The sequence below is a fragment of the Primulina huaijiensis genome, chromosome 9, assembly GCF_012295235.1.
Source record: "Primulina huaijiensis isolate GDHJ02 chromosome 9, ASM1229523v2, whole genome shotgun sequence".
NCBI lineage: Eukaryota > Viridiplantae > Streptophyta > Magnoliopsida > Lamiales > Gesneriaceae > Primulina > Primulina huaijiensis.
Genome location: NC_133314.1, coordinates 20,829,240 through 20,848,035, shown reverse-complemented (window position 1 = coordinate 20,848,035; position 18,796 = coordinate 20,829,240). Strand labels below are relative to the sequence as shown.

The following is an 18,796-nucleotide window of genomic DNA, read 5'->3' as shown; positions in this document are numbered from 1 at the left end:
TGTGTTTCCCAGCAAGATGTACAAGGAGTTCTTTCTTTCAGCTTTCATGATTACCAAGGATCCCTTCAGTACCTTTAATTTTCCATTTTCTGACTTGAAAGAGCATCCATTTGATTCTAGTGTTCCTAGTGAAATCAAATTCCTCTTGAGATCTGGTACATATCTGACTTGCTGTAAGATTTTGTAGGTGCCATCATCCATTCTAAGTCTGATGGAGCCTATACCTCTTACTTTGCAAGATCTATCATTTCCTAAGATGACCACTCCCAAATCTGTTTCTTGCAGAGTTTCAAACCATGACTTTGTAGGACACATGTGAAATGTACATCCAGAGTCTAGAATCCATTCATTTGATGTCCCTTGGTCTGATATGGCCAATGCCTCTGTTGTGTCATATCCATCAGATGCGACAGAGGCTTCACCATCCTCATTGTTTCTTTCTTGATTTTTCTTTCTCCTTTCAGGGCAATTTCTTTTGAAGTATCCCTCCTTGTGGCATAAGAAACACTTGTATTTTACTTGACTCTTGGATCTTGATCGAAAGGGGGTCCTCCTTTGCTGTCTTCTCGCAGGTCTTCCTCTTGTGTTTAGGCTTTCTCCTTGTGAATGACCATGAGGATTCATTCCTTTCTGCAATTCTTTGGCCCTTATTGCAGATTGTACTTCCTCCAATGAGATTGACTGCTCCCGGCCATAGAGGAGTGGATCCTTGAAGTTTTCATATGACATTGGGAGAGAGTTTAACAAGATTAACGCCTTGTCTTCTTCTTCCAATTTAACCTCAATATTTTCCAAGTCATCCACGATCTTGATGAATTCATCAATCTGCTCAGAGATATTTTGCTCGTCACTGATCTTGAACGAGTATAATTTTTGTTTCATATACAACCTGTTGGCTAGTGATTTAGTCATGTAGAGTGATTCGAGTTTCGTCCACATAGCAGCTGCTGACACTTCTCTGGAGACCTCACGCAGAGGTTTATCTCCAAGGCTCAGAATGATTGCGCTTTGTGCCTTTGCGAGATTTTGTTTCTTTTCTTTCGGATCACCCATCATGGCTTCTTCTCCTTTCAATGCTTCCTCCAGACCTTGTTGTGTTAAGATTGCTCTCATTTTGATTCTCCATAGGCCAAAATCATTCTTCCCGTTGAACTTTTCGATTTCAAATTTCATGGATCCCATCTTCTTGATTGTTGTTCGTGTCGTGTCGTGTCGTGGCTTCGATTCCCACAGACGGCGCCACTTGTTGAAGTTTTAATCAAATATAACAATCTACACCAGATGATCTCGATCACAAGAACAATTGCATCAAGTTAAAAAAGAATTTAGAATGCACAACAGATTACGTGGTTCGGCCTTGCGGCGTACATCCACGGGAAAACAGCCAGTAACTCTTTATTGATCACCAATGAGTTGGAGTTCCAGAAAGAAATTTACAGAGAGTAATAGATCACACACACATAGAAAACTCTCTCACTTATTTCTTAGTTCTTCAGGCTTTCTATCTTTTCTCTCGTGTTTCAATCTCTCTTCTCTCCTTTCTCTTTTTTCATCACGATCTCTCTCATGACTTTAACAGCTAGCCTTTCCTTACCTTTTTTTGGATTGTCACCGGTTAGTTAGTTGAGTTTTATAACTATCACTAACTTCTCTTCCAGTTCTGATCTCTCCAAGAGCTTGCCAACTGGACGATACCTTTCTTTGGGAGACACTCATCTCAACAGTAGATTTGTTCGTCGGTGTGATCTTCCAGCGTTACGTGGATCTGCATATCTTCACGCAAGTTAAGTTTTTAAAGCGTTTTTTTTACAGAAAATTTAATATTTAATTTTAATTTTATCGGTGTATTGTATCTATGAAATTTGGCGTAGTATTTTAATTAATTTTAATTTCTTATCTACCGAAAACCGTCGCTTCATTAAGCTACGGTTTTTTGAAAAAACGTTGCTTAATATATCGACTGTTTTTTAAAAACTGTCGCTTCATATAGCGACGGTTTTTTTTTCGAAACCCGTCGCTTTTAAATCGTCGCTTTATATTAGCGACGGTGTGTTTATAACCGTGGCTAAAGTAGCGACGGTTTCTTCGTTAACCGTCGCTAAAATAGCGACTGTCTTGTTCAATAATACCGTCGCTACGGGCGACGGTTTTTGAGAAACCGTCGCTGATAGATAGTGACGCGACCTCCTGTTATGAAAATGAAACCGTCGCTGATAGATAGTGACGCGACCTCCTGTTACGGATTTTCAAACCGTCGCTACAACCGTCGTCTTACCCTTTTAGCGACGTCGCTACTCCTTTTTTTTTTTTTTTTGTAGTGTAACATCAGTCAACAAACTTTGTTTTGAATTTTCCAAATTTTTACATGTCATATTTTATCAACATTTAATATTTTTTTTTCGTTGGAGGGATGTTGATTAATACAGTATGATTTTGAATTAATATACCCAAAAACTGTAATCAAAATTTTCATATAATCGAAGGAAAACATGTAAAAAGAATTTCCCCATTATTTGATTTAATTAGTTTGTTAGGATTAAAATTTTAATCAACAATTTAAAAAGTTTTTTTAGAATTGAATTAAATTTGGCATTTTTATGAAATGAAGTCGGTTGGGTGAAAAGTTGGGTCACTTTCTGTGTTCGTTATAAGCTTTTTTACCAGAAGGATTTTCATATCTACAACATGCATTTAGCGGACTGAAAGTGTCTCAAGAATTTGCTTATCTACTCGTGTCATCCGTATATACATTTAAACCTTGATTTTTATCGCCTGAAAAGAAAGTTTCGAATTGAAAATGATGATGCAATTAAACAGCTTTCGGCCATGGATTTCGACAAGAAATCCCAGATTGAATCAGAATTCTTCTTTTAAGAGGTGACCTGTTTTTCTTACTTCGTGTGCGTAAAGGTTTAATCTTTGTGCGTGTTTTAACAGAGGTGGAGAATCTATTGTGTGTACGCGAGAAGTTACAAACAATATGTATGTATAAATTTCTGAACCAAAAGCTCATCGGTATCTCAGCCCATACAATATACTTGCCCTTGTTTGATACTATTCTTTCTTGGTGTGTAAATGCGTCGGAAGGAGTTTTCGTTTTCTGTCTTTGTTAGATTGCATTACGGTATTATAGTTTAATGATTTGCTTTTTTTTTTCCCCGGAGCACTGGAACTGTATCAAGTGTCATTGCATCAAAGCTGCTTATGAATGTCACAGCTGCAAGAGGGGAGTGTCCAGACCTAAAATTTTAGTTGAATGGGACGAACTCATGTATTTTGGATCAAAACATGGAATTTGAATTCTGAATGGCAACTGACATTCAGCTGAAAAATCATGCAAACTTCAAGTGTTGTTTATGAAACCGATAGTTTTCCCTATGAATAATGGATTAAGACTAGTGTATTATTCATGCTATGAGCATATTTTTTCTCTGTTTCCCTAGATATTGATAATGTAACATCTTTGGCACGAGTGAGGCTTAAGAGAGAGAGCGGCAGACATCTTTAGTTCATAAAAATGATTTACACAATTAGAGAAGCCCATCACATCGTTTCATAAAGTCATTCCCACTTATATCTATGCCTTATAATTGATTTAATTTGTTAGTTTGTACTTGATCATTGTAAATTAGTTGTTTAGAGATTTTTTTTAAAAGCTAGCAGCATTGTTAATTTCAGGAAGTCAAGTCTGCATTCATGCGGATGCATGGTAATTTCACCTTTGCATGTACAGTACTTCTCAATAAACAATAGAGGTAAGCTTTGATCCCCGTGTACTTATCGTTTAGTTCAAGTTTCTTCATCTTGTAACTGTTTTCAATTATCTGCACTGATTGTTTTACTAGAGATTCTTCATGTAAATTTTCTGTAATCAGAGGAGCATCGGATAAAGAGTTTTGTGTCAATGTTGATCTGTTATGTGCTACTCAGTTTTGCTATGATTTATTTCCAGAACAACAGAAGATAATCTGCAAAGTAACATTGGATAAGTTCGACCCTTCAAGGAAAACCAACGGTTCTGTCAGTGAGAATGATATACTCCCAAAGAATGGTCCTCAGGTTTGTGCATCAGCTTAGAACTTAAGTCGTGTTAAATGGTCCAAAATGAGTTTTTTAAAATGAGATCGCATGCAAAAAAAAATGCAAGTAAACTCAATTTGAGTTGATTTTGTTTGTATAATGGACCCTGAGCAGAGAATCTTTGGAATTTCTTTAACTTCTTGTCTGTCTTTAGGTATACAGTGTGACTAATCCATTCGTATTGTAGCCTGTGCAGAATGTTAGATCAAAACTCCTGGCGGCATCCCTCTCATGTTTTTTAGTCAGAATGATGCATTCATGTAGCAATACTTCGGTGATGAAAGTTGTCCGGGAACCACTCTTTTGTGCAATTCAAGTGTTTGCAACTTCAAGTTTGCCCTTTGCTTGCATGTCTAACTCCTTTAGTAAACCAACACCGCTTCAATTGGATGTTTCATTGCCTTCATTTCAAGATCTCAAATGGAGTCTTGCTCGATTAATTTATTTATTCAACATTCAATTAGAGAGAAATGTTGCCACGTAAGTACAGCAAACACCACCTTCAGGTTATCTTCAGTCGTTAGTTTTCAGTTGACGTAAAGTGTTTTATGTGCATTGATTATTTTATTTTGACGGATTACAAGTCAGATACCACTTTAGTTTTTTATTTCGTGAAAGTATTACTGGTTAATGAGTGGCTGCTTGTCCTAAAACACAAACACGCCCTTAACCAACTTGAATTTCCAAGAAAACTTATTGTGAGATTTGTTAATTGGTTTGCATGTCAGTTGAAATTATGTGAACAGTGAATCACGAGAATTTGTTAGTTAAATGAAGTCATGTACAACACATAGGATTTTGTTATACGAGACGAGAGCGTGATATTTGTGCCCGTTACAATATGAATTTGATAACTAGGTACAATACTTCAGTTTTAGGTTCAATCCAATAAAAAAAAAGATTTACACGTGTTAAGTTCCTCATGTTTTTGTAAAGGAAAATATATCGAACATTTTACCTATGCTTTATTGCAGGCATTCTTGATTTGACCTTATGTAATTGTATTGACTGGTTAACAGGAGTACTTAATTTGTATTCATGCAGGTTTTTTATTGTGCTCCTCGTTGCATGCTTCTCGTTTGTCATCATTGGTGGTTTCCTCTTCTTCAAGTTCAGGTTGCGTAATGATTATTAATTTGAAGAACAATATCGAGGACTAGTTATGTTGTGTCTTTTCAAGTTCTGTTTTGTAGCTTCAATTGGTTATTTGATTACTTGTTTACCCCAAGGATTATGTGAAATTTATAAAATTACTGGGTACTAGTATATTGTTCTTTGTCCAAGTCTACTTATTTTATGTGGTAAATGAGCTAAATTTTTTGTACGCAGTTTATTAATTTGTATTTTCTATGTATTAAAACCAGATCAGCTTCAGTGTAATATGTTGAAAGCCAACCCTTAACTCTGCTTAGGATCGTGTTTATAAGATGATATTGGCCTCACAATTAGCAAATTTGCTCTGTCAGAAGCTAGAACATGGTTTGCCTTTTTGTCAATGGAACTTCTTTTTTTTTTTTTCCCATTTTTTTGTACAATTAATCTTTCTGACAGAAATAATTTCCAATTTCATACCTAAAAGTTTCCTTCATTTTCTTTGAATTTTATGGATTGTTGTTCGGCTCCACCTTAACTTCGTAAGTTCATCTTGTTTGAGACATAGTTGTCAAAGGCGAGCGCCTCTCGCCTCAAGGCGAGAGGCGCTACCAGGCGCGGGCATTGCGCCTCGGGAAATCCCGGGCGCAACGATTTACAAAGGCGAGCCCAGGCGCGTGCCTCGGCTCGCCTTGGAAGGGCTCTCGGGCGCGCCTTAGGCACGCCTGAGATTGCCTTTTTTTTTAAATTCAGTGACAGAGAAGTTGCATTTGAAAATGCAACTTCTCTGTTTTTTTTTAATATTAACTTAAAATGTAATAGGCCGCCCAACCCAACCTTAAACCCTAGCAGCCCAGTTAACAAATTAAATATCATGAGGCGACAAGAGCAGAAGTGTGCAGACTGCAACAGCATTACAGAAGCCAACGTGACAGCGTGAATAAGAGAAAGGCCAAGAACCATTTATTGAAGAAAGCTCAGGTATCAGTTCTAGGGACTCTGATGATTCGATGGAAGAAGATGAACTTGATTTGGATGATTGAAGAATTTTAATCGTGTTACTTATTATAATGAACTTATTAATTATTTGTTGTTTTGTGTGACGTCGTGACTTAATTATTTCATATTTTAATATATTAATATATTATTCTAAGATAAATATATTTTTTTAAAAAATAAATAATGTGCGCCTTGCTTCGGTAAGGCGCGCGCCTCGCCTTGCGCCTCAGGCTCCAGAGCCCGTGTGCGCCTCGGTGCGCCTTGCGCCCTTGACAACTATGGTTTGAGATTTGACAAGTTACTTGAGCTATGTGTTTGAATATTTTTTTACATATTTTCTGCTGCTTAATCACGACTGATCCTTTATCTGATACATTTTATTAAGTATAATCTACTTATGGTTGGTGCCTCTACAATCTTTTTTTACATTTAGAATCTTGTATTTTCTGATTGCAAAATGTATAAATCGGAGTACAGGGGTAGCACTCGGTCTCTTGAGGATTGCTTTTGGGAGGCTTGGGCATGCCTGTGTTCATCATCAACTCACTTGAAAGTGTGATCCATCTTTGCCAATTTGATCTTGTCACTTGATAAAAATTTTAACTCTGGCATATTGGTTGACAAACAATGAAGTAGTAACTTTATCTGTTAAAAATCATTCTTTGATTCAACTACAGCAAAGAACTAGGATTGAGCGTGTTATTGGCTTATTGCTTGCTATATGGGGCATACTGTTCTATTCTCGGCTATTGAGCACCATGACCGAACAGTTTAGGGTAAGCTGATAATATACTGTGTTTTACAAAAGATCTGTTGGAAAGTTGTACCTCTGATTAGCATTTTGGCAGAATAATATGCAAAGGCTCAGAGAAGGGGCACAAATACAAGTTCTGGAGACTGACCATATAATCATTTGTGGAGTTAATAGTCGTCTGAGTTTTATCCTGAAGCAGATAAATAAGCATCATGAATTTTCTGTTCGGTTAGGCACTGCTACAGCTAGGTAATTGGTCATGAATATTGACATTTATACACTACGTTAAGATTATGCACCGTCTGTCATATCTAATGACATGTTCCAGGAGACAGAGAATCCTACTTTTGTCTGACCTTCCAAGGAAACAGATGGATAAAGTTGCCGACAACATAGCTAAAGATCTCAGTCATATTGATATTCTGACAAAAAGGTATATTATTTAACAAAATATGTAAACAAGCGCCTACAAATGGTGTGATTACATCTTTCTTAGTTTAATACCTAAAACATGTCCACATACTGTTTATTTCCTGAAAGCATCAGTGTGTTGTTACAAATGGCCAAGTAGGGAAAATTTATCAAGCGTCCTAATTCCTAACAATATGTAAGAGAACTTATGGTATTGGGCCATGTTCTTCTTATTGTCACCTAATTACTAAAGAAATAATAGTTGCCTGATCACATATGGGAAAAGCATGAACTTTTCATATGGGTTCCAGGTGTCTAGAGGAGGATGAGATTTAACAAGTCCTTGGTATTTATGCACTTTATGATTTAGAATGTGACAAATTATTTGTGCATAGATAACATATTGACTCAGTTTTACACTTGCCTCGAAAGGTTACCATTGTCGAATATTATTCTTCTTTTTTAATGACAATCTGTGGCTTTAACATAAGGGTGTGCTGTACATGTTTGTGAATCGTTTTAAAAATTTTATACACAGAACTTATGCATAAAATTTAAATAAAACTTGGAGCACCTTTACAATTAGCATTTCAATGGGACTGATCACCTAATTTTACATCTCAACTTAGCAACATATTTTCCAATCAATATTGGAAATATATATTGCATTTCCCTAGTTCATTTTTTTCAATTACTACTGAAGCATATAATGATTGCCAGTAAACTGGAAAAGCAAACAATTCTTGCTTGCGTTATTCGTTCACTATATTTTCCAATACATTATCCTATTATTTTTTCCATGACCTTTTTATATTGCATTTTTCTGAGAGGCAAGAAGAATTGATCGCTTTAAAGATCCAGTAATCTTTTAATTATCTAAAGATCTTGAATCAAGCAGTCTTTTGCAATTGTTGTTTTTACGCCTGACTGCTGACATAACATCTACTGGTGCAGTTGTAGTCTAAGCTTGACTAAGTCATTTGAAAGAGCTGCAGCAAAGAAGGCACGTGCCATAATCATATTACCAACAAAGGGAGATCGGTAAGAACTTAATTGGTCCTGGATAACTTGTTTAATTTAATGGGCATGTGATTGACAACAGTTTATAAAATTATTTAGTATTTTTAGTATTTTCACTGAATTTGATTATGAATTAAGAAGGCTTTGACAAAAAACTTGGTTTCCCAGCGCTCCCTAAAATCGTAGTAGTGACCAGTGAGTTTGAGGAATGCCAACTTCACCCACAATATTTCAACAGAGCTGAATTTTTTCTAACTCTTTTCTTCATATATGACTTATAACAAGGCTTGTATTTTATGCCCTTTTTCCTTTTATCGAGATATTGTCTTTGATGCATTTGATTTTGTAAAATCTGAAACATAAAGCTAAATCTTTAATTTGTTAGATATGAAGTTGACACGGATGCATTTCTAACAGTTCTTGCTCTACAACCCGTTCTTATGATGACCTCTGTACCTACTATAGTTGAGGTTAGTTTCAGATGGATGGTCTCTTTCTACATTATGAGTTGTAAAGTTTTACTCTAATTTGTGATACAGGTCTCAAGTTCAAACACCTGTCAGCTTTTAAAATCAATCTCAGGGTTGAAAGTGGAGCCTGTCGAAAATGTTGCATCTAAATTATTTGTTCAGTGTTCTAGACAAAAAGGGCTGATAAAGATATACAAACACTTGCTAAACTATCAAAGTAAATCCATATCCTTTCTTTTCCTTGTCATGATAGTTATCGTGATGTATTTTTCAGCTATCTCTATGGAACAATACTTCTCTAAGCTTTAGGAAATTGAAAGATATAACTGTTCTCTTGACACGTCAAAACATGGGATTTGAATGACATTATGCATTTTTCTTTCTTATTGATTTTAAATCTCATGCTAATTTCTGACCATGGATATCTCGATATTGCAGAAAATGTGTTCAATCTTTGCAATTTTCCTAATTTAGCAGGGCTAACTTACAGGCAATTGAGGTGTGGTTTTCAAGAGGTATATAATAACCATCCTGTATGTGGTATATTAATTTCTTTTGTTTCTTTAGGTTTCTGAATCAATGAATTTTTGGTTTTCTTTTTTCTTTTACCTTTTTCAGGCAGTTGTCTGTGGGCTTTATCGGGATGGAAGGGTTAGTTTTCACCCAAATGATGAAGAAATTTTGGAAGTAACTGACAAGGTATGTAAATCTTGGATAGCGAATGTACTTCAGTTTGTATTTTCGTAACAATTTACTGTAAGGATTATGGGTTTGACTGTCTAGCAACCATGCCGTGAAAATATGTTCAAAATCATGTAAAAGTCTTCTAAATCGGGTACTGGTTTTCCATTTCTCACTCTAGCATGTGTAATAAGCATTCATACAACACACGTAGGTTCTGTTTATTGCACCTATACATGGAAAGAAGAAACCAAAACTCTCATATCCACGAGAAAATGATAGTTTGACCAATGATCTCGAGGCCATAAATCAAGGAAACATATTCCAAAGCCTAACATCTGATGTTACAAGAGAGCGGCTGCAGAATATGGTAAAAAGACCAAAAAAATCAGGTTCCAAGGTATGCCTTACCAAGTGAAGAATAACTGCTGTTATTGTGCATTTCTTAGCTTACGGATTGATTTTGTTCGAACATTTGCATGAAGGCATCAGACTCGTCCCTAGGTCCAAAAGAATGCATACTAATACTCGGATGGCGCCACGATGTTGTGAAAATGATAGAAGAATATGACAATTATCTTGGACCAGGCAGCGTGTTGGTACACTCCATTAAACTTTTGCCTGTCTCTGTATCTTATATTTCTCTTGCGAAAAGTTTTTTATTTTCTTATCTCAAATTTATTCGTATCTGGATGCGTAAGAGCAGGAAATTCTATCAGAGGTTCCGATGGATGAGAGAAATAAGGCAAATAATCTGGCTGGTCAGAGGAAACTCAAACATGTTAAAGTTTCTCACCAGGTAAAACTACACCACACCCTAAGTATGTCATTACATTTAAACAAGTTTTACATTACGTTTCATTCACCTTCGTTCCCAATGGTACTGTTGTCTGTCCATTCATCACAGGTTGGAAATCCAATGGATCATCTCACTTTAGAAGAAACCATTATTAAATTTCGAAGGGTGTTTCAGAAAGAAGGTGTTCCATTTTCAATTGTCGTGATATCTGATAGAGAGTGGCAAGTTGGAGGTAAGGCGTATGATGCTGATTTGTATCAAATAGACTCAGGTTTTTGATTGATCTTTTTCCTTGTAATTTAATGGTTTATAGATTCGTCAAGGACAGACAAAAACTCAGCATATTGTCTTCTTCTAGCTGAAAATACATGTGGTAAACTTGGAGTAAAGGTACGGTTGTTTAAAATTCACCAACTCTTTACTTTGTCTAACACTTGTTTTCGAATAAGGTGCAATATGGAAACTTATCTCATGTTTTTAAAGTAATTCGATGAATCTTGCAGGTGCAAAATCTGGTTGTGGAAATTGTGGATTCAAAAATGGGAAAGCAAGTAAATTTTTTTCCAAGAACCTAAAGTGATTATTTTAATGCAGCCACGCTCACCATGTTACTTTTATACAGCCATTTCTCAAAGAAATCGCTGATAGCTAAATCTCATTGCTTCATAGATTGCTAGGATCAGACCAACCCTCACATATATTGCGGCAGAGGAAGTAATGAGCCTTGTGACAGCTCAAGGTTTAGAAATTCGCATCTCTCCATCTTCAAAACCAAAAAAAGAAAAAAAAATCATCTGTCGCATCAAGCTGATTTTAGTAAGTCCCATCTTTCTTTTTGGCAGTGGCAGAGAACAGTGCATTGAACGAGGTTTGGAAAGACATTCTTAACGCAGAGGGAGATGAAATTTACGTTAAGGTTTACAAAGCATTCATTTTGATAATTGTGATTTATTGCATTAAAACTTGAGAGAACTTTGGCTGGTTTTCTGAAACATGAATTGATCTATCAAGAGTCGAACAATACAGCACGTAGCTTCATGGTATTTATTTTTCACGATTTTTGGACAGGATATAAGTCTCTACAAAAAAGAAGGTGAAAATCCCACGTTTAACGAGCTATCAGAAAGAGCACATCTCCGAAGAGAAGTGGCCATCGGTTATGTCAAACAGAACAAGAAGGTAGCTTGCTTGCCTTTCTTTGGTTATATTTATTGAAATGAGAATAGTACATTGATCCTATGTTTCAAATACTGCAGGTCATCAACCCAATTCCGAAGTCTGAGCATCTAACTTTCGACCCGAGTGACTCGCTGATCGTTATATCAGAGCTTGAAGGAGAACAACCAGTGGTATTCTAGAATGTCGTTGCTCATAGTTCTCTTTATTATTTTACACCCGTTTCTCATTGATCCTTTCCATTTTTCTTATTCTTTATTGGTGAAATACAGTAGTCGCATGGGAAATGTATAGTTTACGAACATGATAAAATGAAGGTTTTATAAAGAATACTTAGGTTGTTTTTCCATGAAATTCATATATCCTGCTAAACTTGCTATATTCCAAATGATGTATTTTGAAATAAATTAATTAATGTGCATCCATCCCCCTTCTATATAAGTCAAATCTTACATGTAAAAAATTGTTCATCAGAAGATCTAGATGGAAAGAATGGAGCATTTATTCTACACTAATATATGATGCAAATATATGGAGTATCCTGAGAATTATTGAGACCATTTAAGATTAATACTTTAGTAATATAATAATGTTGCACCTAGATTAACACACACATATATACTAGTAGCAAAGCACGTGCATTGCATTTGAGTAACGAACTTAAGTACACTGTGAATATTGATCTTAAATTTGCAAATGAATGTATACACATAATGTTTTCACAAATTATTCAATAGCAAATATTATTTCACAACTTATCTATCATTTTAAATAACCATAATTTAGTTTATTCAATCATTTTCTTGTATGATTTTCGAATCTTTCAGTATCTTTTTCATCTTTCTATTTTATTTTTCCTGCTTCTTTCTTCGATTAAATTCTGCAATCAAATCGTCATATCTGATTTCTATGTTTCTTTTTCGTTGTCGGATTTGATTTTGAATAATCTCTTTGATGCTTGTTGTTTTTCCTATGGTCTTCTTATTTTGTTTATTTGAGCCGTTCACGCTTCGGTCTTATTTATTTATTTTTTGAAGCATCACTCGATTTCTCCACATATCGTATATTATATTATTATATCTATTTTTCATTAGAGACATAGTTATGTGTACGAATTAATTGTTAAAGAGAAAAAATTTACGCCTGAATTTTGAAGTATAACAAATAGAAAAAAATGTAGTGATTAAAATAGATGTGATGTATATATTAATTTTAAAATTATTGATATAATTACTTGATATAAAAATTAGGAGAAAACTCAAGAGCAGATAGAATATTAGAAAAAAACTCTCTCGGTATAAGAGATGTAGATAGATATTTTATTAGGGACACAAAAAAATTTCAAAAACATTTTTAAAGTAGTGATTAATGTAAAATATTACAAAAGCAATTAAGAATTAATAGAAAAAATTGATGAGATACTTCAAAATTTTCAATTATAATTTAGAAATTATGAATCGGTGTTTGAAAAAATTGAAAATAAAAATAAATACTTTTTTTAATTTTACTGAAACGTTTTGTCAATGAAAATTTTCTTGAATAATTTCCAAAAATTGTTTGACTTAATTTATTTAAGAAAATTTTCAAATTCAAACTTTATTATTTATTTAAATTAACGTAATATTAATTGAGTCATTATATAAATAATTCTTGTAGGATAGAACGTTTATCGTTTTACCAAAATTTATAATTTGTTGTAACAATGCTTAAATGTTAAATCAAATATTTTAAAACCATACAGTAGCTCAAGCGTCATGTTTTGATTGCTCTATCCAGCAGAGACAATTATCGTACCCCAACAATTGCATCATTTGCAATCAATGAGAATCGAATTCGTGACATTGGCTTTGATACTAATTAATGTAGGACCACATATTTGTCGCTTTACCAAAGCTATAGCTGATGATAACGGTGCAACTCAAATATTTTAAATAGTGTAGTAGCTCAATCGTCATGGTTCGATTGATATATCCAACAAGGACAATTATTGCATTTCAACAATTTCACTCATAATAATTACACTCTTTGCAATCTATAAGAATATTCGATCTCATGACTTTGACTCTAATATACCAATTGTAGGATCATGCACTTGCTGCTTTACCAAAAGTTATAATCGGTGGTAACGGTGCAACGTTAAATAAGATCTTTTAAAATCACAAAGCAACTCAAAAGTCACGTTTCGATTATTCTACCTAGCATGAACAATTATTTCACATAACAAATTAGAAATGAATGTTATTTTACCTTCCAGAAATCATTTATCTGAATCAAATCTATTATCACTAATCAAATAATGTTGATACAATCATAATTTGTATTATGTTTAGAACGCAATTGAAAGTTAGATAACAAAATAAATAATAATAGGAAATTTAATTTTAAAAGCACTATTATGTAAAATATTATCATAACACATACTGAATCAAATCAGCTACTATTTATTTAATTATTATTAAATCAATTTATTGAAATCTGTCAACATTTAGCATTTCTTATCGTATACATAAAAATATTAAGAACTTTATAAATTTTTTGATATTAACTAATAAAAATAATTTAAATACATAAAAAAATCTTAAGTTCTTAAAAAAATTATTTTATAATAATCTAATGTACTTGTAATAGTCTAAAAAATTGGAAACATATAATAGAATTGAAGAGTTCACAAAATTTATTAGTTATATCTGAAATATTAAATATTTTATTAGAATTTTTTAATTTTTAGTCTTTCTTACCATCCATATAAACATATCAAGAGTTTCACAAATTTATAAATATTAATTAATAAAAATAAGGTAAATTAAATATATAAACATTATAAAATCATAAAAAATTAATATAATGTGTTTATAATAATATGAAAAAATTGAAAAATGTAGTTGAACAGCTTACAAATTTTAGTAGTTATATTTTAAAAATTAAAACATTCATTAAGTAAAAATATTATAGTTGTTGTGAAATAAAATTGGTGGACCATTAATGTGTATTACCAACGACACATTATGATTTAAATTTATCTAAGCACAAAAACACATGCAAACATGAAAAAATATATATATAAGAAAAAAATAGTGGCACAAAAACAAAAGGACATATAAACAAATAATAATCAATGTATATTAATTACCAAATATTAATTAGGACATGTGAAATGTCTTAAATTTATGAAAGAAAATAATTGAGTAAATTAGATACATTGCCAAATATTAATTAGAGCATGTGAAATGTCTTAAACTCTTGAAAGAAAAAAATTGAATAAATTAGACAGAGGCTTACATCCATACATGATACTAGGTTTTCTACCTAGTAGCAAAACCACAATAAATTAATAATTCATTAAAAAAATAATTTGAGAAAAATATTGCAAAACCGCAATCATGGAATAATTTACTCATTTTAGTAGCAACAAAGAAAAATCATTGATAAATTGATGAATTCAATATACATCAAATCTAAACTCATTTAAGATGGAGAATGAATTACAAAAAAACTAATTAAAAAAACTATTGATTTAATTTTTTAATTTAAATGAACAAGAGTATATTAGAAAATTTACAATTAGAAGTTATATATTTAAATGTAGGTTAGAATAGATTAGATAATGATTCATTATAACTATGTATTATTTACTTATTTATTTTAAATAACGAGTGGTAGACTTTTTCGGTCTAGAATTTTCTCCCTTCTCCCCTTTGTGATCGAGCCGGAAATAATTCACGCGGTAATCTCGGGATAAAAACATTTGTTCAATACTGAGATACAAATAATATTGATTCCGCTTTGTATTCACTTTCCCAACAAATGCATATTCAAGATCACAATGCAAACACACGTTCTTGTATGAAGAAAACATAACCAAAATCCAAATACTAAGGATGTATATATGCATATCTTTGTACAATTGCTTGCACATGGATTTGTTACAAGCATAACATTGAAAATCAAAATAACTCAAAAGCATTTTTTAAAGAAAAAGAAATGGTATGAAAATATTTGTAATTTCTATGTATCTTCTTTTGATTAAACCTCCTCCCAGTTGAGGTTGCAGAAAATTGTTGAATACAAAGGAACTTCAAAATCTAGAGTTCTTGGTGAACTCTGAATAGTCGTAATCATGATTCTCTCTCCCGTGAGAGGGCCTCATTTTTTTCTGTTTTGGTCACAGTTTAAATAAAACCCATTAATCCAAGAATAAGAGTTTCCTTATGCACCAAAGCCTAATCCTTTGGCTTCTGATCCTTTCACGATCCTCAGTTTCTTGCAGGACGACTTGAACATACTGCAAAATAATACTTTATGCATAAGAAAATGTGCGTGGTCGAATTCTGCATGTCGGGAGAAATTTATATAAAAACTACAGTTATTTTCTATTTTTACATATATGTGAAGATAGGAGAGATTTAGATAGGGAATAGGGAACTCACTTCCATGGAACATCTCCAACAAGCATCAAATCACCATCTTTATCTTCATATGCAGGTGAATATTCCGATCCTTTGTACCCTTCCCTCTCTGAATATTCCCCTAATCGACCAAATTACACCATGTGTTAAGAGCAATCCCAATAATCATTACTAACCGGAAAGCAAAGAAATGAAAACATACATATATCCCTTACCTATGGAGAGTTTGAACATATTTTCTAAAGCCTGGAGGAGTTGTGAGTATCCTTCGTAAACTTTGAGATCAATCTTTCTAAGGTAAGGGGCACCATCCATGCTAACTTTCACGTAAATCCCTGGTTCAGATTCAGAATGCCTCTTCATCTGGACATTGCTTTTCCGGTGAGACCTCACCGGCGGCCACCCGACTATCTGTGCCCTGGAACCAATAAGTAATCACCAACCAAACATGTCAGTTACTTATAAGTAATATATGATACCACCGCTAAAAGATGAGAGGCAATTAATGGGTCTCTTACTTGGGTGCTGGTGGGATGTCGGGTGCAGAAGAAGCAATCTCCGATCCGCTATTCGATTCAGGCAAGGCGCGCTTGTTGTTCTTTGAAGTTTTCACCATTTCTTCACATTCATCCGTGCCTGGTAATCCCAATCTAAGTTCAGTTGCCTTGAAATTCAGCTCACTTTCCATTTTCTTGATAGCAAACAATATATGGTGTCTGGAACAAAACTAAAACTGAACCGAACTCTTTTGTTTACAATATTTGTAGTGTGTGTTTCTTGGAGAAAGCGTTTGGCAACAAAAAAATCAGAGTTGATTTAGTGCATGAATTTGGAGTTAATATGGGTGTTTTAGTGCATGAATTTGGGACAAAGCAAGATTAAGATGTCTGCAGTATTGGCGGCAATTATGAGGCAAGGGATCCCAGATTTAGGGGACAGGAGAGGGACAAACTCGGCCAAAGTCGGCCGCCCATATGGATTACTTTTTTCCATACAGTCAAGATGCGTTTTGGGGGGGAGTAAACAAATTTTCATAATTAGATAAAAAGTCTATTATTATTTTATTTTTTCCAAATTATGTGATACTCTAAAGATTTTCTTATAAATAAAAAAATGAAGGGTTTATCTTGGTGTGCCTTAATAAATTTTGTCAAATGAGGTGCCATGGTTTGGATGTCCAATTCAAACAAATTTTAAGAATATAATGTTTAATATATCTAATCAATATCAAGCGTATAATATTTGCTTAAATGCATGAATTGTGAGTACCAACACATAAATCTTGTAGAAAATAAAGTAATAAATTTAATAATTTATGCGACATGAATACAGAGTAACATGTTTAAACATTGTTTTGGTAGTATGCTTGGCATGATCTGAAGAAGTTGAATTCCATGTGAATGGAGATGGTCCACTTGGGTGTTCGGTATTGGGCATGTAGGTCTAAATGATTCTTGGCAGGGTGGCCATATTGCCATTTTTTTTAAATTTTGAAACGAATATTTGCACATACTACTACTTACTTCTGTCATGATACCTTGTACTCATTACTCAAATTGTGAATGAATATATGGTTGGGAAATCCAAGTAACATGCAACGTGCTGATCTGCTCTTGGAAGACCTGGGAGGTTGTCTATGTGAGAATGTTAAACTTATTTTGTTATTATTCTTAATACACGCTACCGCTGCATATATACATGCATATATAGATAGATATTTATGGAGAAATTAAGAAGATTACATTAATTTGAACTGATCATGCTATGTAAATTATAGTAGTAAAGATAACAAACACGCGTCCGCGTGATGCAAAACACCAGAGGGGATCTGGCTGGCTCCAACATGCACAGACCATATATAAATTAGCTTTCTTGATAGGGAAGAAGTATGTGTTTGAAAGCAAAAACTTCTCGCCTCATAGTGTAAGCTAAAGATATAGACATATCACATATATATCACAAGCAGCACGTAATTAGCTAGATATTGGATTTATCATAATTAAAGAAACTGATGCATAACAATTAACAAACCATCAAGGTTAGGCGAGACATGCATGCATTAATGTGACAAAGCAAAATGTTAGATATAACCCATATTATTATTATTTTTTTTGTATGAGAAGTTTATTAAAATCATCATATTTTTCATAAAATTGATAGAGATATTTGATTTTCATAATAACACAAAGTTTCTTAACAAAAAATGTAATCAAAACTTTTCATAAGACAAATTACAACAGTTGGGTGTCCTTAATTCATAAAATATAGATTGAGAAAGGTATATTCTCAAAGCAAACAAACATTTTCTAACGTGCATGATATCCCAACATTTAAGCGTAAAAGCGCCTAATTTTGCTCTCTCATAAAGTTAACATCACATTAGGGCGTAAACCCGTTAATCATTATGCTTTAGATAGTCGGTGCAAAGAACACAATATTTTTTAATTTAAAATATCATTGAAACAAGCTAAGTGGTGCATGTTCTATAGAACTATATATCTGACAGGCTAGCATGTACCCATGGATGGGATTTGAATGGGTCTTCTTGATACATACATGCTGGATCCTGAATCGGGTGGCCCGACTAGCTAGCTATTATATTCTCCCACTTGCCTGTTTACATTTTAGTTGGTCTACGTACAAGCCAGCTAGGAAATTAACAAGATGGTTCCTAGTTAGCCCAGCTAGCTCTCCTCTGTTGCCTAGCAAGCGACGCCACCATCACCGTACGAACCTCCAACTTTATGCATTATTAATATTACACGTTAGATTAATTGTTTCTGTTCTGCAGATCACGACGACACTTACCCTACGTTTATAATGTGTGTTTGTTTGTGTACTTTTACATTCAAATTTATATTTTATTAAAATAAGTAAATATCTATGTATGTAGATATAAGCTGGCGAG

The 18,796-nt window shown here is 33.7% G+C and overlaps 2 protein-coding genes across 5 annotated transcripts; one reads left to right on the top strand and one right to left on the bottom strand.

Moving 5' to 3' along the window:
* Window positions 1-2,637: 2,637 nt before the first annotated feature.
* On the top strand, window positions 2,638-11,822 carry LOC140984252 (putative ion channel POLLUX-like 2). 4 transcript variants are annotated; one of them, XM_073451523.1, is made up of 24 exons: window positions 2,641-2,877; window positions 3,679-3,755; window positions 3,953-4,059; window positions 4,277-4,560; window positions 5,125-5,196; window positions 6,649-6,724; window positions 6,849-6,947; window positions 7,020-7,174; window positions 7,254-7,358; window positions 8,291-8,377; window positions 8,742-8,826; window positions 8,896-9,043; window positions 9,265-9,341; window positions 9,445-9,525; window positions 9,722-9,907; window positions 9,993-10,106; window positions 10,214-10,306; window positions 10,415-10,538; window positions 10,620-10,696; window positions 10,810-10,857; window positions 10,976-11,045; window positions 11,149-11,222; window positions 11,375-11,485; window positions 11,563-11,822. In XM_073451523.1, exons 1-24 carry the CDS (start codon window positions 2,798-2,800, stop codon window positions 11,662-11,664), a joined length of 2,532 nt encoding a protein of 843 aa, XP_073307624.1. In that variant the 5' UTR covers window positions 2,641-2,797; the 3' UTR covers window positions 11,665-11,822. The 4 variants fall into 4 exon arrangements, with proteins under 4 accessions (XP_073307625.1, XP_073307624.1, XP_073307623.1 ...); XM_073451522.1 differs by having other exon boundaries at window positions 2,642-2,877; window positions 4,268-4,560; window positions 11,563-11,821; XM_073451524.1 differs by lacking the exons at window positions 11,149-11,222; window positions 11,375-11,485; window positions 11,563-11,822 and having other exon boundaries at window positions 2,638-2,877; window positions 4,268-4,560; window positions 10,929-11,034.
* A 3,447-nt stretch (window positions 11,823-15,269) lies between these two features.
* On the bottom strand, window positions 15,270-16,725 carry LOC140984253 (auxin-induced protein 22D-like). The gene is made up of 4 exons (XM_073451526.1): window positions 16,407-16,725; window positions 16,104-16,306; window positions 15,910-16,009; window positions 15,270-15,764 (listed from the first exon to the last, which is right to left on the bottom strand). Exons 1-4 carry the CDS (start codon window positions 16,574-16,576, stop codon window positions 15,689-15,691), a joined length of 549 nt encoding a protein of 182 aa, XP_073307627.1. The 5' UTR covers window positions 16,577-16,725; the 3' UTR covers window positions 15,270-15,688.
* Between the last annotated feature and the right edge of the window lie 2,071 nt (window positions 16,726-18,796).